At 40.0% G+C, this 22,500-nt stretch overlaps 1 protein-coding gene across 5 annotated transcripts in view; it reads right to left on the bottom strand.

Moving 5' to 3' along the window:
* The window catches only part of PRIM2 (DNA primase subunit 2), a 351,775-nt gene that overhangs the window by 57,673 nt on the left and 271,602 nt on the right, over positions 1-22,500 (bottom strand). For 4 of the 5 annotated variants that reach the window (XR_011530149.1, XM_070586357.1, XM_070586354.1 and 1 more), the window contains exon 14: positions 7,705-7,871. Coding sequence is in view for 4 of the 5 variants with exons in the window: in XM_070586357.1 (XP_070442458.1) it covers positions 7,705-7,871 (167 nt within the window). In the remaining variant the exon portion in view is untranslated. Of the gene's footprint in view, positions 1-3,412; positions 4,833-7,704; positions 7,872-22,500 lie in introns of those variants that run through there. The other variant, XM_070586356.1, reaches the window with a different exon arrangement.

Below are 22,500 nucleotides of genomic sequence, written 5' to 3'. Positions count from 1 at the left end.
TGGATATGTAAACCCATGAAGAACACTGGATACGTTGTCACGAAATTTCTCAAAAAGGGGACTAGTTTCCAGATCCTGAAATTCTGAACGAATCCTCCTAAAACTGACCTGCCTGAGAATGCAGATTGGCTCCAGGCATTACAAAAATTCTCCTTTCCCATCTTCCCTTTAACAATCACATTCTTCGCTCTTCACAAAAAGCAGACACTCTCCTCACCCACTCTTAATCGCACTTGGATACATTTCACCAGAGTATAAAAACATCCAAAGGGCTAAAGAAACAATTCAAGATTTTAGTCTCCGCAAAGTCTTCTTAAATCACTTAAGCACCTGAAACGCATTTTGGACCTTGCGTCTCTCCCTATCTTACATAATTTTCTATTAGGAACTCATGGGGGCTCTAGAATCCTGGGTTCTGTACCCACCTTCTACGACCTCTTCCAATCCTCTCCATCCTTCCTCTTCCCATGTCCTGTTCTTCACAGGCTTTGACCAGCTTCATGCAGGTACAACCTGAAAGCTCCTGGCCTCAGCTTTTCTGGTGCTGTGGGAGAGTGGGAACTCACACAGGGGCAATCCCACAGCGTGGGGAAGTTAACCCTCTGTGGGAGAATCCTTTAGCAGGCGGGCAAAGGCTTCCCCCTTTATTCACAGAGAAATGGTCCTGAGACACATGTTATTAGGCTCCTCACATGATCTTAGCAGCGGCCAACTGGATAAAGCTTCATATATCGGCTCTCACTCTTCCTCCTTCAAGCTCACGCCTCGCTGCTTCCTGTGGGCAAGTATTTGTCTCAGGCTCTGCTTTTGGTGGAACCCTGGCTAGAGAGTTGAGATGCGCTGAATTGGGATATTTTGTAAGATGGGGCAGAAGGAGTGATGACAATTTCATTTAACAGCTTCCAGTCTTCCGTTCCTGGACCGCTGCCAAAAGATACATCACCTTAGGGAGAGCGCAAGGAGAGAAAGCAGAGAGAGCAGGAAAAATACCTGTAAGTAAATACCTGTAGCAAGGTGGCAGTGCCTTACTTTACGCAGGTGACAAACTCAAGGCAAGGCTCTGGGTTCATCTTTCTAACTGTCCTAGAATTAGAATGTTTGAGATTTGTGGAAGGCATGCCGGGCAGTCCAACTGGCTGAGGCTACCTGCTCTACATTTTTTTTAACGCAGAGTGTTTGGCGAGAACTCAGCTCAGCCGTGTCTTGATCTAGGGCTCAGAAGTATGCTTTCATGATCTCCAAGAAGGAAGTGAAAAAGTTCCTCAGCCAGTCAGTGTTACAGCTTTGAATACAAGGGACGTATGTGAATGTAAGCTAGCGTTTTATAGGATCTTGAACATTTATTCAGATGCATGGGTGAAGCAATTTCACTAACTTGTACTAAAATGTTCTTGAATCCATATTCTCTTTTTTCTTATATGAAAGTCTCCTGTTTGCTGCTGCTTGTCGATCACTTCTCTGCTCATTTATTGTTTGCTATTATGTGTATATTAAGTTCAGGTTAACTTCATAGAAATATGTTATTGGTTCTACTGTAAATAATGTTAAGAATTGTTAACCACCTAAGTCCCACATTTCCTGGTGGCTCTATACCTTCTCTTCTTTCTGCTATGAATCTCCACGAAGCAGGTTAAACGGCACCTTTAAAGCAGAGCACTTCCTTGTGTATGGAAATAGGATAAAATGTTCCCCAAACCAATCTAGGACATAATGCTCTGAAACTGTTAAAAATTACTGTAATATTAATGTCTCCCTCTCAGAGGCAGGTGTGCTATTTAATTCTCTCAAAAGTTTCAAGATAAATAATTATCTTCAACTATAATATGAAATCACCAATCTATGTATAATAATAATACTCAAGTGCTTGACTCTCTCACCTCCATGCTTTTTGTTTTTGGGTTTGTTTTTTTTTTTTAATGAAGAAGCTTGTCCCTGAGCTAACATCTGTTGCCAATCTTCCTCTTTTTGCTTGAGGAAGATTGTCCTGAGCTAACATCTGTGCCAATCTTCCCCTATTTTGTAAGGGGACACTGCCACAGCATGGCCTGATGAGCAGTGTGCAGATTCGCACCTGGAATCCAAACCTGCAAACCCCAGGCCATCAAAGCGGAGTGCCCAAACTTAACCACAACACCACCAGGCTGCCCCTCCACGTATTTTTAAGGCAGTTTGAAATAAGGCAGAAAATAAAAATTTAGATGGATATATACGTTTCCATTTACAGTCAAGGAGAAAAAGTCCTAAAACATGCAATTTCCCATTTTGTGGGGTTGGGTTTTGCTCAATTGTCATGTAATCTTAGCTCACACACAAGGAATCTCTAAAGGAAAGAGTAGCAGGTATAATTAAGAGGCATTTGATAAGCTTGATAAAGCCTTGGTAAAGCCTAGGTATATTTCCCAGAAAATAAGAAAATTAATAATTCTAAGGGCTAGGTAAAAAATACTTTGGTAAGTTAGCACTTTTCTATGCTTTGCCTTCAACAAAATTAAAAGTAGGTATGACAGTGGTCAGTAGCTAAATTTTTAAATATAATTTTTGATATATTACCGTGAATTTGAGTATATAACTTGGAAAAATTTCTAAGAATTGAGTGATGTTCTAAAAAATCATTCCATTTTCTTCCATTTACTATATAAATAATAGTTCTCATTTAACATATATAACAATAGGAATATAGATGATACTGAATCCTGTCTCATTCTAGCAACGTCATGTTTATCTATGGCTACATGACCTAATTAGAAAAAAGGAAACTATTCATCTCACAAAGCAATGCAGTTCCCATAAAATTTTACTTAGAAAGTAAATTATTAAATCTAGAAGATTTAATAATTATCATTATATATAACACATATTGACTGGATAATCATACACTAAAAACAATTATGATAACTTATACAGACATACAGCCTTATCTTTCACAAAAAATATTGAAATTTTCATTTATATACATATTTTTATTGCAGAGAAGTTTGATAGAATCATACATAGACTTTTAGGCATAAAATTATATTACATTAGGATACATTTCTGTGGGGGAACTGGAATGAAAATATTTCAAGGAGAAAAGGTAATGATGAAAATTTTTCATCTATTAAAGAAGAGCTCATATATGTGTTTTTTAAATAGATGATGGGGAATATAAAAGCCTTGTGAAATTTAGATTTCCTTGTTTACATTTAAAAGAGCGATACAACAGTTTTGTTTTTGAAATGAAATATTTACATGCAGCAGAAATGATGTCTTTTTCAACTATTTGAACTTAAGAAAAATTTTAGATGTTTGCATGAAAATATGTGAGGAGGTACACAGTTTGAAAAAATTCACTTAGGAGTTGTGTGGGCAAAAGTATCTGAAGACCACTATATTGGTTTCCTTTTGCTACTGTAACAAATTACTACAAACTTAGTGGCTTAAAACAACACAGATTTATTCTCATACAGTTCTGTAGGTCAGAAGTCTCACACGGATCTCTCTGGGTTTAAAGCAAGGTGTGGGCAGGGCTGTATTTCTTCATGGGGCATCTAGGAGAGAATCCACTTCCTAGCTTTTCTGGCTTCTAGAGCCACCCAAATTCCGTGACTCGTGAGCCCATTCTTCCATCTTCAAAGCCAGCAACGTCGGACCAAGTCTCTCCCAAACTGCCATCTCTCTGGGTCTCTCTTCTGTCTCCTTCTTCCACTTACAAGGGCCCTTGGGATTACATTGGGCCCACCAAGATAATCCAGGATAGTCTCCCATCTCAAGGTCAGCTGATTAGCAACTCTAATTCCCTTTTGCCATAACATAACCTAACATATTCACAGGGTCATGAATTAGGATGCGGACACCTTTGGGGGCCATTATTCTGCCTACTACAACAACTGCTCTAATTTCCATCCATTTCTTGATTTTCTGGTACCACATACCATCAGTTATTCTCCTTCTCTCTTTATATTATCAACTCCTTTCTACTTGTTTCTTCCTCAAGAGTAGAGGTACAGCTATCTTATTCACCATGTGGCCCATTTGTTATGTGTAAATAAATAAATAACAAAAATCATTTAAACAAAGACTTCTCTCCAGTTTGAACTCCCCAGATATCATCCTACCTCTCTCTGTCCCTTCACAGCCAAACATCTTGAAACAGCTTTTGTTTTTTCATTCACTTTCTCCAATTCTGACCCTCAAACAGCCTGGCTTTCATTCATGAAAATGCTCCCCAACGTGGTAAAAAATGGACTTTGTCATTAAATCCAAAGATCACATGACAGCATGTGATTCAGTGTTGACCAGTTTCTCTGTCTTGAAACTCTTGATCCCCTTGGTTTTTGTGGCCCCCACACTCCTGGCTTTCTTCCTACCTCTCTGTGAGGTGTTCCCAATCTCCTGGGCGTGGACATGGCTCTGCTCATCGGGCCGTGCTGAGGCGGCATCCCACATGCCACAACTAGAAGGACCCACGACTGAAAATACACAACTACGTACCGGGGGGCTTTGGGAGAAAAAGGAAAAATAAAATCTTTAAAAGAAAAAAATATTGGGGGCACAGATGTGGGGTCTAAATCTTTCACTCCTTGGGGAGAAGCTGGGAGTTATGAGTTCCCTTCCAATTGTGTGTTCCCACGCCGTGGGTTGGGTTTATGGTGAGAATGTGTCTCAGCCTCTCCTATCCATTTCAATGTGGTTTTTTCTCTTGCTTACTTGACGTATAGGAATCACTCAGCTAGTTTCCAGATTTTTCTCAGAGGGAATTGTTCCATCTGTTGCTGTAGATTCGGTATGTCTCTGGGTGGAGGTGAGTTCAGGAGGCTTCTGTGCCACCATCTTCAAGTGAACTCTCCAGATCTCTGGAATTTTAAGAATTTTTTAAACCATTCCCATGTATGTTCTTTTATAGGGGATTATTAAATTTTTAAAGGACATTTCAATATTCAAAGGACATTTCTAATTTCTATAAGTGTTTATCAAATTTATAATCTTGTATAAATCATAGAACTATTTTTGTCCTTATTGTTGATTCTTTCCTATTTTCCTTTTGAACCCTTTAAACACTTATTAGCCAGCTTGCCTGGACATATTAGCTATATTTAATTATAACCAGTTATTATATATACTGTTCCATTTGCTCTTATCATTAAAGTAAATTCAATTTTGGCACTACTTTTGGACACTGGAGTCCACACTCTGGAAATGTATGCATATGCCCATACTATTGGGTCTTGATGAGGCCCAAGGCAGAGAAGCTAGGATCACAGTGAGTATTACACGTTCTCACTGTGAGGAGTGCCGTGGGAATTTCTCTGTGGCAGAGACCAAAGGGCAGGCTTCTCCCCGAAGGCCTTTATAACATGCTAACAAAAGATCGTAGGGTGTGTTTATAAGAGATGTGGGAGGGAAACTGATGCGCTATTGTGCACAAATAGATGGACATCCAAAGGCCAAGCACTCGAGAAAAGTTAAATGTGGTTTGCTTAGTTTTTAATTCCTGTTTACCCACAAGGAGAAACAATCAAATGGCTCTAGTGGAAGCCTTTAGGCTTCTTCTCACTGGATTCTATCACTTGAAAGAATCACAAAATTTTTCCCTGGAAATATTCTTTAGAGATCATCTAGTTCAACCACTGGCCCCTCCCTGGTTTTGCTTCATTCTTCATTCACCCATTTGATGGGCAAGGACAGATGTCTCTATTTTTAAATTTCTATACATACAAACATTTGTGCATGAATATCCAATGTGAAAGTTACACAGCACGTGCTTATTATAGATCATGTGTTTTCCTTTGCGTCTTTCCTCCTTAAAGCTCTAACGCAATGACCTTTCCTGAGTAAACATTAGAAAAAGCACATTGCACACTTGATTCTGAGAAACCTCTATGCTAACTGAGCAAGGAGTGATGCAAAACCATAGGAAGCACATGTGAGAATCTGAGCGTCGAAGGACCCGTAGGAGCAAAGGGCCGACTCCGGTTCTCTCTAGGCCCTGGGTTGATCTAAGATGTTCAGAGTGGGTCACCTAGCGGAGAAGCAGGAAAGGAGTCAGGTTGCTGTAATGGACCCTCAGTTTGGAAAAAAAATCATAGTCAGTTTTCCTTCCATGTCCAATTGCTCTCATTTGAAGTGAGAGAATTTGAACACATCCACCCCCTTTGCCTGCCACCCCTGTGCTTGCTGAGCAGCAGAGAAAGTGCCAGAGAAGAGCTAGGGCTGGATAGAAAGAGCAGAGAGTGGCTGGCGTTGGGGAGTAGGGGGAAATTTCAGCTTCAAACTTCAGTTCTGATTCTAGCTTGTTGCATGGCTGGAGCATTACCCAACATTTCCTAGCCCAAATTTCCTCATTTGGGTAACTGAGGTTAGACTGTTGGCCCCTGTAAGACCCCTTCCAATTCTAACACCCTGTGATGACATGTGTTGAGCATCTCCTGACCAGAGCCTTGCCATAACATAGACTGCCTTACATGGGATTCAGTGAAACTTGGAGCCCAATGGGCCCCTGTCTGCATGTGGGAGAAGGACCTCATGAGAGCCCAGCATTTCCTCTAAAGCTATCACCTAAAACAAGGTCCCCTCTAGCTCAGTTTTGGAAACTGCATCTCCCACAAGACTTAACAGCACGCCTATAAACTGCAAACCTGAAATATAATTCATTCACTCAGTGAGTACAAATGTCAGGCTCTAGGATTGGAGCTGGGGCAAGAAGATGAGAGGAGAAGCCCTACCCTCAGGAAAGCACAGATAACCTTTACTCTGTGAGTGGTAGACAGGAGAGCTACACAGAGGGCTGAGGAGGCAGAGGGAGCAGGGAACTCCCTGCAAGTAGGAAGGGATGTTCCAGGGACAGCCGCACAGCCTCTGAGCGGGGTGTGGAAGCACGAGCATTTCTAAGACAGAAATGGGCAAAGAGCATTGTCAGGCAAAAGGAACAGTTTGGATAAAGGCAGAATGAAGGGCATTGCTGTTTAAAGAAACGCTGAGAAATGCACCAGATCTGGAATGTGGGGTGCAGGATTACAGTGGCCAGGAAGAAAAGGAGTGAAGTAGGTTGCGGCCAAATTGTAAAAGGCTTTATACACCTGTCAAAGGAATTTGGAATTACTCCTATGGGCAACAGCTGGGAGTTGAGAGGTTTTCAAGCAGGAGCTAGAGAGACTCAGATTTGTTTCCAGGAGGAAAATGTGCTGGCAGCAGCATGGAGGATGGAAGAGTCCGAGGGAAGCCTGGTGGAAGGGAAACCAGAGAGGAGGCTCCTGCAGAGCAGATAACCAGCTCATCCCGGCTCACGCCACTTGCCACTTGGAGGATGGGGTCTGAACTAGATTTCCATACCCATTCTCGTCTGATCAGCGGTAGATGCAGAAAGACTTTACAGGAATCATAGTGGGAAGGAGCCAAACCTCTAGGCCAGTAGTAACATCTTATTACAGAAACAAGACCATCATACTCTTATGACACAATGTATTACGCAAATCTTGTTACACAATTCACGACAGAAATTCATACTACGCTACTGTCCCTGTTATAACCCACATTGTTGGATCACAAACTAGCCTTTATACAGGCAGGGCAAGGAGAGACCAAAGAAAGACACAGACCACCCCAGATGGGTAGACAGAGGGTTAATAAGCTAAGGAACTTACATACAAGGCTTGCCTAGGGCATCGCGAGACGAGTAGATCTCCGCACCCGCCCGCCAAATCTTAAAAGTTTATATAGAAGCCTTACCTGCGTCCAGTCATGTATACCATCCAGGCAGTCTCAACAACACATTGCTCTCTCAAGACTATGTCTTTGAAAATGGTTCCCACTGTGGGCATGGTGGGGAGAGCGTACATTCCAAGGACAGGGCAGGCGGTGAGGAGCCTCCGATTGTCCAGGTCCGGGTCTCGGCTCTACAAAAGTAAAATGTATTACAGCTCCCCTTTTAAAGTGGGCAGCAGTATTGTTCTCATTTCTCAGACTGACAAAAATAGTAGAGAGATGTTTCTCAGTGGCTCGCCCAAGGTCAATTCCAGTGGCAAAACTAGAAACACAAAGTTACGTGCCCTCAGCTATCGTCAAGCAGCCTTGTACTTTCATGTAAAGCTGATGTACCTAAACCAGAGTAAGTTGCATTTCAGAACAGAAATGAGACTGTGGGCTACCATCACCTCTTGCACGTTACCTGCATCTTCTCCACTGAGCACCACTTGACCTTCCCCAGAAGGATGGAATTCAATGACTACCTAGATGACTAATGTAACACATTCCAGATTGCATCAGCCCCAAAATGGTAACTGAAAGAGTCAAACCCATAAATAAAGCAAGCCTACCCCTGAGACAGAGGCGAAGTAAGAAAAGAGAGGACTTTCTTTTTTTTTTTTTTTTGAGGTCATATTGGCTTACAGTATTGTGTAAAATTCAGGTGTACATCACTACATTTCATTTCCTGTATAGACTGCTTCATGTTCACCAACAACAAAGCACAGTTGTTGTCCGTCACCGTACATATGTGCTCACTTACCCCTTTCACACTCTCCCTACCCCCTTCTCCTCTGGTAACCACTCATTTGTCCTCTTTATCTGTGTGTTTGTTTATTTTCCACATGGAAGTGAAATCGTATGGTATTTGTCTTTCTCTGTCTGACTTACATGGCTTAGCATAATGCCCTTAAAGTCCATTCATGTTGTCATAAATGGAACGATTTTGTCATTGTTTATGGCTAAGTAGTATTCCATTATATATAAATAAATACCACATCTTCTTTATCCATTCGTCTGTTGATAAGCACTTGGGTTGGTTCCACGTCTTGGCTGTTGTGAATAATGCTGCAATTAACATAAGGGTGCATATATCTTTTTAAATTATTTATTTCATGTTCTTTGGATAGATACCCAGTAGTGGAATAGCTGGATCATATGGTATTTCTATCTTTAATTTTTTGAGAAATTGCCATACTGTTTTCTATAGTAGCTGCACCAGTTTGCATTCCCACCAGCAGTGCAAGAGGGTTCCCTTTTCTCCACACCCGCTCCAAAATTTATTTCTTTTGTTGTTAATTATAGCCATTTTGACAGCCATTGTGAGGTGCTATCTCATTGTAGTTTTGATTTGCATTTCCCTAATAATTAGTTGTGTTGAATAAGTGTCATGTGCCTGTCTGCATTCTGTATATCTTCTTTGGAAAAATGTTTTTTCATATTCTTTGCCCATTTTTTAATCGGGCTGTTTGTTTTGTTGTTGTTGAGTTGCATGGGTTCTTTAAATATTTCGGATATTAACCTCTTATTGAAATATGATTTGCAAATATCTTCTCTCAATTGCCAGGTTGCCTTTCATTTTATTGATGATTTCCTTTGCTGTGCAGAAGCTTTTTAGTTTGATGTAGCCACAATTTTTTTTTTTCTTTTGTTTCCCTTGCCTGAGTACACATGGTATTTGAAAAGATGCTGCTAAGACCGATGTAAAGAGTGCAATGCCTATATTTTCTTCTAAGAGTTTTATGGTTTCAGGTCTTACCTTCAAGTCTTTAATCCATTTTGAATTAATTTTTCTGTGTGGTGTAAGACAATGGTCTGCTTTCATTCTTTTGCATGTGACTGTCCAGTTTTTCCAGCACCATTTGTTGGAGAGACTTTCCTTTCTCCATTGTATGTGCTTGGCACCTTTGTCAAAGATTTGCTGTCCACAGATGTGTGGTTTTACATCTGAGCTCTCAGTTCTGTTCCATTGATCTATGTGTCTGTTTTTCTGCCAGTACCATGTTATTTTGATTGCTATAGCTTTGTAGTATATTTCAAATTCAGAGAATGTGGTGCCTCCGACTTTGTTCTTTTTTCTCAGGATTGTTTTGGCTATTTGGGTCTTTTGTTGTTCCATATAAATTTTAGGATTCTTTGTTCTATTTCCATGAAGAATGTCATGGGGATTCTGGTTTGTATTGCATTGAATCTATAGATTGCTTTAGGTAATATAGACATTTTAACTACATTTATTCTTCTAATCCTTAAGCATAGAATATTTTTCCATTTCTTTATGTCATCCTCAACTTCTTTCAATAATGTCTTAGTTTTCAGTGTATTGGTTTTTCTCCTACTTGATTAAATTTTTCCTAGGTATTTTATTCTTTTTGTTGTGATTCTAAGTAGGATTGTATTCTTGATTTCTCTTTCTACTAGTTTGTTTTTAGTGTATAGGAGGGCTACTGCTTTTTCTAAGTTGATTTCGTACACTGCAACTTTACAGTATTTGTTGATTATTTGTATTACTTTTTTGGCAGACTCTTTAGGGTTTTCTATATATAGAATCATATCTTCCACAAATAGTGACAGTTTTACTTCTTCTTTTCCAATTGGATACCTTTCATTTCTTTTTCATGCCTTGTTACTCTGCCTAAAACTATGCTGAATAAGAGTTGTGAGAGTGGGCATCCTTGTCTTGTTCCTGTTCTCAGAGGAATAGCTTTCAGTTTTTCACTGTTGAGTTTGATGTTGGCTATAAGTTTGTCATATATGGCCTTTATAATGTTGAAGCACTTTCCTTCTATACCCATTTCATTGAGTTTTTACCATACATGGATGTTGAATCTTGTCAAGTGCTTTCTCTGCATCTGAGATGACCATGTGATTTTTAGTCTTCATTTTGTTAATCTGGTGTATCACACTGATTGATTTGCAGATGTTGAACCATCCCTGCATCCCTGGAATAAATCCCACTTGATCCTTTTGATGTATTGTTGTATTCAATTTGCTAATTTCTTGTTGAGGATTTTTTTTTTTTTTTTGAGAAAGATTAGCCCTGAGCTACATCTGCTGCTGATCCTCCTCTTTTTTTTTTTTTTTTTTGGCTGAGGAAGACTGGCCCTGTGCTAACATCCATGCCCATCTTCCTCTACTTTATATGTGGGATGCCTGCCACAGCATGGCTTGCCAAGTGGTGCATAGATCCACACCCAGGATCCGAACCAGTGAACCCTGGGCCACTGAAGCAGAATGTGCACCACTGGGCCATCCCCTGTTGAGGGTTTTTGCATCTATGGTCATCAGCAATATTGGCCTATAATTTTCCTTTTTTATGTTGCCCTTATGTGGTTTTGGTGTCAGGGAGATGTTGGCCTCATAAAATGAGTGAGGAAGCATCCTGTCCTCTTCAATTTGGGGGAAGAGTTTGAGAAGGATCGGTATCAAGTCTTCTTTGAATGTTTTGTAGAATTTGCTGGGGAAGCCACCTGGTTCTCAACTTTTGTTTTTTAGGAGGTTTTTGATTACTGTTTCAATCTCTTGTGATTGGTCTATTCAGATTCTCTATGTCTTCTTGATTCAGTTTTGGGAGGTTGTATGATTCCAAGATTTTATCCATTTCTTCTATGTTATCCAATTTGTTGGCATTTAGCTTTTCATAGTATTCTCATTTAATCCTTTATATTTGTGTGGTCCATTGTAATTTCTACTCTTTTATTTCTGATTTTTTTTATTTGAGTCTTCTCTCTTTTTTTCTTAGTGAGTCTGGCTAAGGGTTTGTCAATTTTGTTTATCTTCTCAAAGAACCAGCTCTTAGTCTCATTGATCCTGTCTGTTGTTTTTTTAGTCTCTATTTTGTTTATTTCTGCTCTTATTTTTATTATTTCCTTCCTTCTACTAACTTTGGGCTTTGTTTGCTCTTCTTTTTCTAGATCTTTTAGGTATCATGTAAGATTGTTTTAGATTTTTCTTGTTTCTTAACATAGGCCTGTATTGCTATAAATTTCCTTCTTAGTACTGCTTTTGCTGCATCCCAGAAGTTTTGGTATGTTGTGTTTTCATTCTCACTTGTCTCCAGGTATTTTTGACATCTCATTTGATTTCTTCATTGATCCAATAGTTGTTCAGTAGCATGTTGTTTAGTCTCCACATATTTGTGACTTTCTCAGCTTTTTTTCTTGTAGTTGATTTCTAGTTTCATACCATTGTGGTCAGAAAAGATGCTTGATAGGATTTCAATTTTTTAAATTTATTGAGGCTTGCTTTGTTTTCCAACATATGATCTATCTTTGAGAATGTTCCATGTGCACTTGAGAAGAATGTATACTCTCCTGTTTGGGGATGCAATGTTCTGTATATATCTATTAAGTCCATCTGGTCTAGTATTACATTTAAGGTCACTGTTTCCTTGTTGACTTTCTCTCTGGATGATTTATCCATTGATGTAAGTGGGGTGTTAAGCTCTCCTACTATTATTGCGTTGCTGCCAGTTTCTCCGTTTAGGTACGTTAATAGTTTCTTCGTGCACTTTGGTGCTCCTGTGTTAGGTGCATATATATTAGTAAGTGTTATGACTTCTTGGTGGAGTGTCCCTTTTATTATTACATAATGCCCATCTTTGTCTCATTATCTTTATTATCTTTCAGTCTCTTTTGTCCCATATAGGTATGGCTACACCTGCTTTCTTTTTCTTTTTTTAAAGATTTTATTTTTACTTTTTCTCCCCAAACCCCCCAGTACATAGTTGTATACCTTTAGTTGTGGGTCCTTCTAGCTGTGGCATGTGGGATGCCGCCCCAGCATAGCCTGACAAGCAGTGCCATGTCCACACCCAGGATCCAAACCAGCGAAACCCCAGGCCACTGAAGCGGAGTGTGTGAACTTAACCACTTGGCCATGGGGCCGGCCCCTACCCCTGCTTGCTTTATCTTGCCATTTGCTTGGCGTATCATCTTCCACCCCTTCACTCTGGGACTGTGTTTCTCTTTAGAGCTGAGATGTGTTTCCTGGAGGCAACATATTGTTAGGTCTTGTTTTTTAATCCATCCAGCCACTCTTTGTCTTTTGATTGGTGAATTCAATCCATTTGCATTTACAATGATTATTGATATGTGAGGGCTTAGTATTGCCATTTTATCTTTTATTTTCCAATTGTTCTAGATTTCCATTATTTCTTTTTCCTTGTATTTCTGTCTGCCATTTCAGTTTGGTGGTTTTCTGTGATGCTTTTCTCCATTTTCTCTTTATTTATGATTAGTGACTCTGCTCTCATTTTTTGTTTTGTACTTACCATGTACTTACCATGAGGTTTGTATAAAAGGACTTATGCAAAAGACTATATAGATAGTCCTTTTTCTGATAGCATCTTATCTGCATTAGCCTGCAGGTTCCATCCCTTTGCTCTTCTCTTTCCATGTTTTTGTTGTCACAAATTATTCTTTTTTGTGTTGTGAGTTTGTGACCAAATTGAAGTGGTTATACTTATTTTTGATGCTTTCTTTCCCTTTATCCTTTGTGTTATTATTAAGCGTTTACTAACCTATTCTGATACAGAGCTTCAATTTTCTGATTCTGTCTGTCTATCTCCTTGCTCAAAACTTTGTAAACCTTTGTGTGTGTGTGTGTGTGTGTGTTTTTTGTAGGTAGGAGGGCTCCTTTCAATGCTTCTTGTAAGGCAGATCAAATGGCAATCCACTCCCTCAGCTTTTGTTTGTCTGGGAGAGTTTTTATTTCTCCATCATATATGAAGGATAGTTTCACTGGATAGAGTACTCTTAGCTGATAGTTTCTATCTTTCAGTATTTTGAATATACCATTCCACTCTCTCCTAGCCTGTATGGTTTCTGCTGAGAAATCTGCTGAAAGCATGATATGGGTTCCTTTGTAGGTTATTTTCTTCTCTCTTGCTTCTCTTAATATTTTTTCTTTATCATTGATTTGTGTGTGTGTGTGTGTGTGTGTGGAAGAAGATTGGCCCTGAGCTAACACCTGTTACCAATCCTCCTCTTATTGCTTGAGGAAGATTGTCACTGAGCTAACATCTGTGCCAATCTTCCTCTATTTTATGTGGGATGCTTCCACAGCATGGCTTATTGAATGGTGCTAGGTCCACACCCAGGATCCCAGCCCATGAACCCCAGGCCACTGAAGCAGAGCAAATGAACTTAACCACTATGCAACTGGGCTGGCCCCTCTTTGTCATTGACTTTTGACAGTTTTAATATTATACACCTTGGAGAAGGTCTTTTTGCAGTTATGTAATTAGGAGTTCTATTAACTTCTTGTATTTGCATGTCCACTTCTTTCTACAGGCTTGGGAAGTTCTTAGCTATTATTTCCTTGAATAAGCTCTCTGCTCCTTCTGGGTTACCTATAATCCTTATGCTACCTTTCCTAATTTAGCCAGATATTACTTGAAGAATTTCTTCATTTATTTTAAATCTTAGCTCTCTCTCCTTCACCTCTTCCTCCTCCATCATTTCTAGGTTTCTATCTTAAAGCTCGCTAATTCTCTTCTCTATATGATCTGCTCTATTTTTAATGCTTTCTACATTATTTTCATCTCATTAATTATGTTCTTCATACTTAGAATTTCTGTTTGTTTGTTTTTTGGGGTTTTTTTTTAGAGTTCAATCTTTTGGTGAAGTACTCCTTCTGTTCACTGATTTTATTCCTGAGCTCATTGAACTGTCTTTCTGAGTTTTCTTGTAATTCATTGAGTTTCTTTATCACAGCTATTTTGAATTCTCTGTCAGTTAGATTGTAACTGTCTATGACTTCAAGTTTAGTTTCAGGAGAGTTGTCATTTTCCTTCTGTTCTGCCATGTTACTGTAGTTCTTCATGGTGAATTGATGAATTGATCCTCTGCCAGCACATTTGTGGTAGTAATCACATTTCTTATTTGGGTACAGCTTTGGTTACTTTAGTTCTGAGCTGCTTCTGTATGTATTTGAGAGCCTGCACTTTCCACCTTCCACTGCCTCTCCCAGAGGCATCAGCAGTGCTCTCCTCATGCTGCTTGTGCCTCTGAGGTTGCTGGTGCCTTACTGCTTGTGATGTTGCTGCAGTCTCAGGTGTTGCCACCAGGGTCCTCAGGCTGTGAGCACTTCTGCTGCTTCCGGGGTCACCTGGGTCTCATACTCCTCCACTGGCTCTCCATGAGCTCTCCATGGGCTTGGGCGCTGCTGCCCCATGCACCACCTGTGCTACTGCTTGTGGGTTGTCTGTGGGTGCTGGTTGCACCACTGCTGGAGGTGCTGGGTTCACAGGTGTTGCTGTCATTTCTGGGGGCCTGGAGACCTAGGGACCTGTATGCAGCTCCCACTGCTAGTGGAGGTGGTGTCAGGTGCCTCCACTAGGTGCTGGGTCATCAGTTCTGCTGTGGTTCCTGAAGCCTCTGGTTGCATGTTCCTCCTGCCACCTCTGGGGGGAGGGAAGGCTAAGCATGGAGAGATTTCTGTTGCTGGTCACTGTGCAGCCTCTGGTCTCTGGCACTAGCCAGTATGTTTTGAAAACTCAAGTCAGGACACCCCACCACAACTGGGAAAATCAAAGTTTTGTGTATTAACCTCATTATTGGAAAGACCTCGCCACTGCCTGGGGAGGGAGAGGGGGCACATGCACTGGATCTGCTGGGAGATAGGCAGGGAGCAAGCTGTGCCCATCTTGAGAGAGGACTTTTAAAGAATGAACACTAGAGATACAAATTGAATCAACATAAAATGAAGTTATATGTGTGTGTGTGTGTGTGTGTGTCTGTATACAAAATATATAGCATATATATAACATATTAATGTTTATATATAGCATATATAGTATATTTAATATACATACTTAGTATATATATTTTTATATTATACAATGAAATTTAAGATACAAATAGGATGGCTATGTATCAGTAAGCCCATTGAAAATCTAGCATGGAATTCAATAATGTACCCCATGACGTTTAATAAACAAAAGATTTAATGCCATAGTAATGGACTGAATTTCTATGAAGAAAAAAGTACACATATATTTTTAAATATTATTTTAATTCTATAATTATGATGAAATCTGTGCTTTAAAATGTATTTCTAAAAAATGAGAAATGTCATGTTGAAAAATGAGGTACGTTGCTCAGGTAATAAAGGAATGCATTTTGGAGAGGAAAGCTAATTTCTTCAAATTAGGCAAATACCTACTTATAATTGGAAACCTAATAAGAGATGATAAAATATGTTTAAGAAGTAATAGTATGTACATAAAATTTATGTACAAGGGTAGATACAATATATTACTCAACCATATATGCCATGGTTGAAAAAGAGAGTTGGTTTAGAATTTTAAGAACTAAGCTGGAAGTTATTTAAAAAAAAAAAAAACAGGAGATAAAGTAAGAAGATGAATAATGATACATGCCTAACAGAGACCAGTAGAGATTTGATAAAGTTTTACTAAAATTGTGATGTATAGATATACATATATTTCTAGTTTTTACAAAATAGCTTCACAGACTGATAGAATTTGAATAAAGAAATTTTAACTTCTTAAATATACACATTTATACCATCTGTAAGTAACAATAAAATTGTTTTCATCCGTATGTAGAATGGCCTTAGCAGTCTAAACTTCTTCTGAATAATGTCCTACAGAAGGATTTTAGAAAAGAAATGGTTGAGTTTGGTCATTTTCTAGTCTAGTCATATTTAAACTTAATTCTTCACATGATTTTATTTTCTAAGGTGATGTTAGTGAATGCAACTTAAGTAATAATTTGCATCATACCTGGTATTTCATCTTGCTAAGTCAATATCCACTGAATGAATGAATGAGCTCTGCCTAAACATAGCTGGAGTCTTCATTTCTCATGTCCTACCCTCAGCCCAGGGAATGAGAACACAGAAGGCCTGGGAGGACTCTGTTCAGTTGCATCTTGCTAGTGAGGCAAGACCATCTGTGAGCGAGCTGCCTAGCTGACACTAGCACTTGGTGAACCCAGGGTCGGTAATCCCTCCTTCCCCACCACCCTGCTCCCCAGTACCACTCGAAGAATCCAGGAATACAAAGCCTGTGGTTGGCCATGATTTTGCTCCACTTTGCTCCTCTCCCCAGGTGAGCAGTTCAGCAGAAAAAGTTGCCCTGTCTTCATAGGCTTCAGAATTATGCCCATGGCCTAATTGTACAATTCTGTTTGCATACCAATGTTGACTATTTCTCAATTCCAACTTATCATAGATCCTAGATTTTTGTCAAGGTTTCCTTTAGGTTAGGTCCCCCAAGAGTAGACCCTGAGACTAGGATTAGGGAGCAGGCAGTTTATTTGGAAGATGATCCCAAGAAACACCAGTAGGAGAGTGAGGACGTGAGACAGGAAAGGGAAAGAGGACACTAGAGAGTGTGTTGATAAACAAGTCACTGCTGGAGGCCATGGGGACTCAATCTTGCAAGGGACCTCTGGGAGATGGTTGAGAACAGGCTACAGCGCTGTCGTACTCAAGAAGGAAGCTGGGATAGCTATCCACCAACTCATGTGAGTCACTGGTTGAGGGTGGCTCCTGGGGTGTTCATTCCCCTGGCACTTTCAGCCTGTACTACAAGTGCCCAAGCTTCCTCCTGAGGCCAGAGAAACCTTCAGGAGAGTCACAGGTACTGGTGGCAAAAGTGTCTGCCACAAGGTCTTACATAGCACTGCAATTTTAATTTATATAAATACTTGGAAAACCCAGGTCCCTCCTTCTCTCCTGTGCTGGATATCTTCCATTCACTTCCCTAGCTCCATTCTCCACCCCTGCTCCTCCATCCTAGATGTGGTTACACTACCCAGTCGACACTAGTTCTAGGGTCCTGCAGTATGAGTTGTGGTTTCCCTACACTCTTCCCACATGTTTGTTAACATTGTTTTATTAAACTCTCACATTAGCCTAGAGGGGAGCTCTCTCCATCCCTACTATGGCAGCCACCAAATCTCTCTAAAGAAGCCTGTCCTCTCTCTGGCCCCTTGGCCAATTGAACTTTAACACTTTTACTCCCTCATGTGAAAGACTACCCAACAATCAGGAAATTTGTTTCTGAACATCAAATTTACAAGTGCTGCAGAGTTCGGAATGTGGAAATAGTATCTCTTGTCTTACATTCTCAGGCACATCTGAGATGTAACTCCTCTCATTGCCAACACAAATCTATTCCATTTCTGAGTTCAAGAAATACTTGTGCTGAGCACATGTGTATGGTGATGGATGGTAATTAGTCTTTGGGTGGTGAATATGATGTAATCTACACGGAAATTGAAGTTGAAATAATTATATACACCTGAAATTTATGTATTGTTATAAACCAATGTTACCTCAATAAAAATAAATAAATAAATAAATAAATAAATTCAAGGTGATCAAGAAGCATTTGGGAAAAAAAAAAAATAAGAAATACCTATGGTTCAATTTTCACACCTTACAGCATGAGTGATCTTTTTATAAGTTTCTCGTAAGAGGCAATGAAAGTGGTGACAAAGCTGAGTGGTGATAAACCAGCACATCTTGGTGCACCTGCTGTCTGTGTGACTTTGGGAAAGTCACTCCTTGGCATTAAAAGAGAGTGACGACATAGACTCATTTTTTCTGTGGGAATTCAATAAGATAGTGTATGTAAAGGATTTAACATGGAACCTAGAACATAGTTAAATGCTCATTTATTCATTCAATCAAAAAATATATATTAGAAATCTCCCTTGTACTGAGCAGCGCACAGGATACCGGGTTTACAGCAGGGAGTCCCTATGCTGAGACCCTAAAAATGACAAAGTATGTACCAGGTGGTGGTAGGTGCTAGAATAAAGGATAAGGACACTCCAGATAGAGAGCGATGGTGGGGTGGGGGGGGCTGTTTTACAGGGTGAGCAGTACAGGCCTTTTTGATAAAGTGATATTGGAGCGGAGGCCTGAAGTAAGTGAGGGAGTAAGCTGTGTGGGTTATCTGAGGAATGCCTGTTCCAGGCATTGAGAAGGACAAATGCAAAAGGAGAATGTGCTCGCCCTGTTCCAAGGAGAATGAAGAGGCCTGTGAGACCACAGCAGAGTGAGCAAGGAGATGAGACCAGAGAGGTCACGGGGACCCAGACCTCATAGGCCACTGTGGGGACTTCCAAACTGACTGTGACCAATCAGGAAGCCATCAGAGGGTTTTGAACAGAGCAGAGGCAAGGTCAGACTTCAGCTTTAGCAGGCTCACTCTGCTGCTGTGTTCGGGATAGACTGGACGGGGCAAGAGCAGGAGCAGGGAGACCAGCTGGGCGGCCATTGCAATAATCTAGGCAGGAGGTGATGGCGCTGGGGTCATAGCCGTGGAGATGATGGGAAGTGACAAGATTCTGGATCTATTTTGATGCTGACAAGATTGTCTGTTAGTTTGGATGTAGACTATGTGAGAGAGAAAAGTCTAAGGATGAGTCCAAGTTGTTTAGCCTGAGAGACTAGAAGGAGGGAGTTGCCATAACTAGCTGGGGACTGCTGAAGTGAAGCAGATTTGAGGGGTGGTGGTGAAGATTGAGAGTTCAGTTTTGAGCAACTATGAGGTGCAGGGAAATGTCAAGAGAGCTGAAGGGAGTGGTGTAAGTTGAGGCTCATGAGAATATATAGTTTATATATGATATTTAAAGCCTCAGGAAGGGATGACACACCCACAGTAGTAAGGTAGCTACTCCTTTAATAAGAGCGTCTCATGTCATACAATAAGTGAACATGTGCCCCACAGGAAGTTTCCAGAATGGAATGATGTTCTTCCAAAAATTGGTCATTTTAGTGAAAAAAATAATCTAATCCAACTCATAAATGCGACAGAAAAGGAGCCATATAAAACATTTGTAGCAATTTGGCCAGAGCACTAATTTTAAACTATGGTAGCCTGAGGACCTTAATTACTTCAATTGACAGGATGTTGTTTTCCAGATCACTGGAACTGAGCTTTATTCATCTCAAAAATACTAGGGTTGCATTAGGGAAGGCAACTTTATCTGGGTTTGACTTTTGACAAAATTTCTTTACATAAGTATTCCAGAAGTTTAAGAATAACGCATCTAGAAATTTACCATCTAGAGTTAAAGGAATTAAACACAGCATGCACTCTTACAGCGGTTTTACAAGAACAAGAGATATATCTTATTGCTCAGGAATTGGCAAGCTTTTTCATTAGAGGCCAAATAGCAAATGTATTTTTCCAATTTTATTAAGAAGTAATTGACATACGTTACTGTGTAAGTTTAAGTGTACAGGATGATGGTTTGATTTACATACATTGTGAAATGATTACCACAATAGGTTTAGTTACCATCCATCATCTCATATAGATACAATAGAAAGACAAGAAAAAATATTTCTCCTTGTGATGAGAGCTCTTAGGATCTACTCTCTTCACAGCTTCCCTGTGCATCACAGAGCAGTGTTAACCACCGTTGTCCTGTTGTCCATTACATCCCTAGTACCTAGTTATCTTCTAACTGGAAGTTTGTATCTTCTGACCACCTTCATCCAATTCCCCTTGCCTGCACCCCGGCCTTTGGTAACCACAAATCTGATCTCTTTTTTCTATGAGTTTGGTGTTTTGGGTTATTTTTCAAATAGTAAATATTTTAAGTTTTGCAGGTCATATGGTCTTTGTTTAGACTATTCAACCCTGCCATTGTAGCATGAGCAGCCATACACAATATGTAAATGGATGGGTGTGGTTGTGTGCCAATAAAACTTTATTTACAGAAACACGCAGCAAGGATTTAGCTGGCTGGCCATAGCCTGCCTCTCTCCATCCCTTCCCCCGCTAGCTTTTCCTTTTACCATACAAAAGCTTAGAAAAACAATTATTGAAATTCTATTCAACTTGCTGTTTATAAACAAGTAAAAATATATTGTCTTTGCTCAATCTGTCATTAAATGTTCAACAAATTTAGGAATAGGTTACACTGGTTAGAGTTTATTGCAATAATTCAGGCAAGAATTGATAAGACCTTGGAACACAGTGAGAACAGTAGAGGTGATGGGAAATGGTCACATTCTGGATATATTTTGATGATAGAGGCAACAGGATTTACAGAATGATTGAGTGTAGGGCGTGAGAGGAAGAAGGGAGTAGAAGACGGTTCCAAAGATTTTGACCCACCCAATAAATGGCAGCTATTATTATGTTTACATATTTTACCTTCTTGACCTGGCTTCTGTAATCACTCAATAAAATACATGTTTTGCCCACCATCAGATCCCCATACCACTGGTCTACGGATAAGATACTCTCCATCTTACTGAAAAAAATGTATGCCAAGGAAATTGTATTTTAGGAATCTTCTCTCATTATTTATTGTCAAGAATATACTTCATGGGGCTGGCCTGGTGGTGTAGTGGTTAAGTTTGTGCACTCTGCTTTGGCAGCCCAGGGTTCATGGGTTTGGATCCTGGGCACGGACCTACACACCGCTCATCAAGCCATGCTATGGAGGTGTCCCACATACAACATAGAGGAAGATTGGCACAGATGTTAGCTCAGCAACAATCTTCCTCAAGCAGAAAGAGGAAGGTTGGCAACAGATGTTAGCTAAGGGCCAATCTTCCTCACCAAAAAAATAAATAAAGAATGTACATCATAAGGGACCTCACGATAGCAACAATATAATCACCTTCTCAAACCAGCCTCTAGTCCTGGTTCTTTTTTATTTTTCCTTTAGAGCCTCATTGGCTGTTAAGAGCTCTCAGAGATACAGGCAGCACTGATGAGAATCTTTGCTGCAGTGTGAGCTCCCTGGTGCATGACCTCTTCCTGTGAGCTCATCAACAGTCCATAGCACAGGTACACTCACTCAACAAAGTGACTCAAAATCATTTGCATTTTGCTTTGGCAGACAGATCATTAACATAAAGCCACTCCTGTGTGACTTTCTGAAGGACATATGAAGATGTTCGTGGGCAGATGAGCTGTTAATTTCATAGAGAATTTAAATTATTCTAAGTTACACTTCTGGGTCTTGTATTGTGCTCCTTGGTTTAACTGTGAAAAATCAGTTGGACAAGTGAGCTGCTTTAAATGACTCGATTTCATTCTACTGGAGAAAGGGGCCCAAATTGTCAGGTAGGGAGTTATTTACTGTGGCATAACTTGCAGTGAGGCAGCCTTATGGTCTTAAGAAACTTTGGAAATGCAAGTCAGTAAGAGATATTTAGTCATGTGTTTATTCATTGAACAAGTATTTCTTTAGGACCTACTAATTGCAGGAAATGTTCTAGATGCTGTGCATATGGAAGCAAACAAGATGGACTAAGTCCCTGCTATTAAGAAGCTTATTTCCCTGAGCACATGCTTAGATGAGGGTGGACAGACGATAAACATGTAATCGAACAAATGGATAATTTGAGATAGTGATGAGGGCTATGAAGAACATATCATGGAACACTGGGAGAGAGAGTGCCCCAGAATAGGGCCACTTCACACAAGTCGTTTTTGAAGGATTATCATCATCTTTTGGTGATGACATCTTTCCTTGCTTCTTCATGTTCCTTGGAGTTTTACATTGCTATTTTTGCATTTGAATTAGAAGACACCTTTTCAAGTCTTTACAATTTATCTTTGGGTGGGAGATACTTTTCATTGGTCCTGCTTAGATCTGGGATTTTCTACAACCTAGTACAGATACACCTCCACACTTCTTACTCTTTCTTGTGACAGCACTCTTAAGCTGGTGTGTCTTCTCCGGTGTTTACAGCTCACCAGGCTGGCTGCTGGAAGCCTCTATTTGTTTTCCAGAAGCTTTGACTCGAGCTCTAGTTTGTGGTTTCTGCCTTGCCCAC

This window comes from Equus przewalskii, chromosome 19 (genome assembly GCF_037783145.1).
Source record: "Equus przewalskii isolate Varuska chromosome 19, EquPr2, whole genome shotgun sequence".
NCBI lineage: Eukaryota > Metazoa > Chordata > Mammalia > Perissodactyla > Equidae > Equus > Equus przewalskii.
Note: the sequence above shows the minus strand (reverse complement) of the source record. Positions and strands in the feature narration are given on the sequence as shown.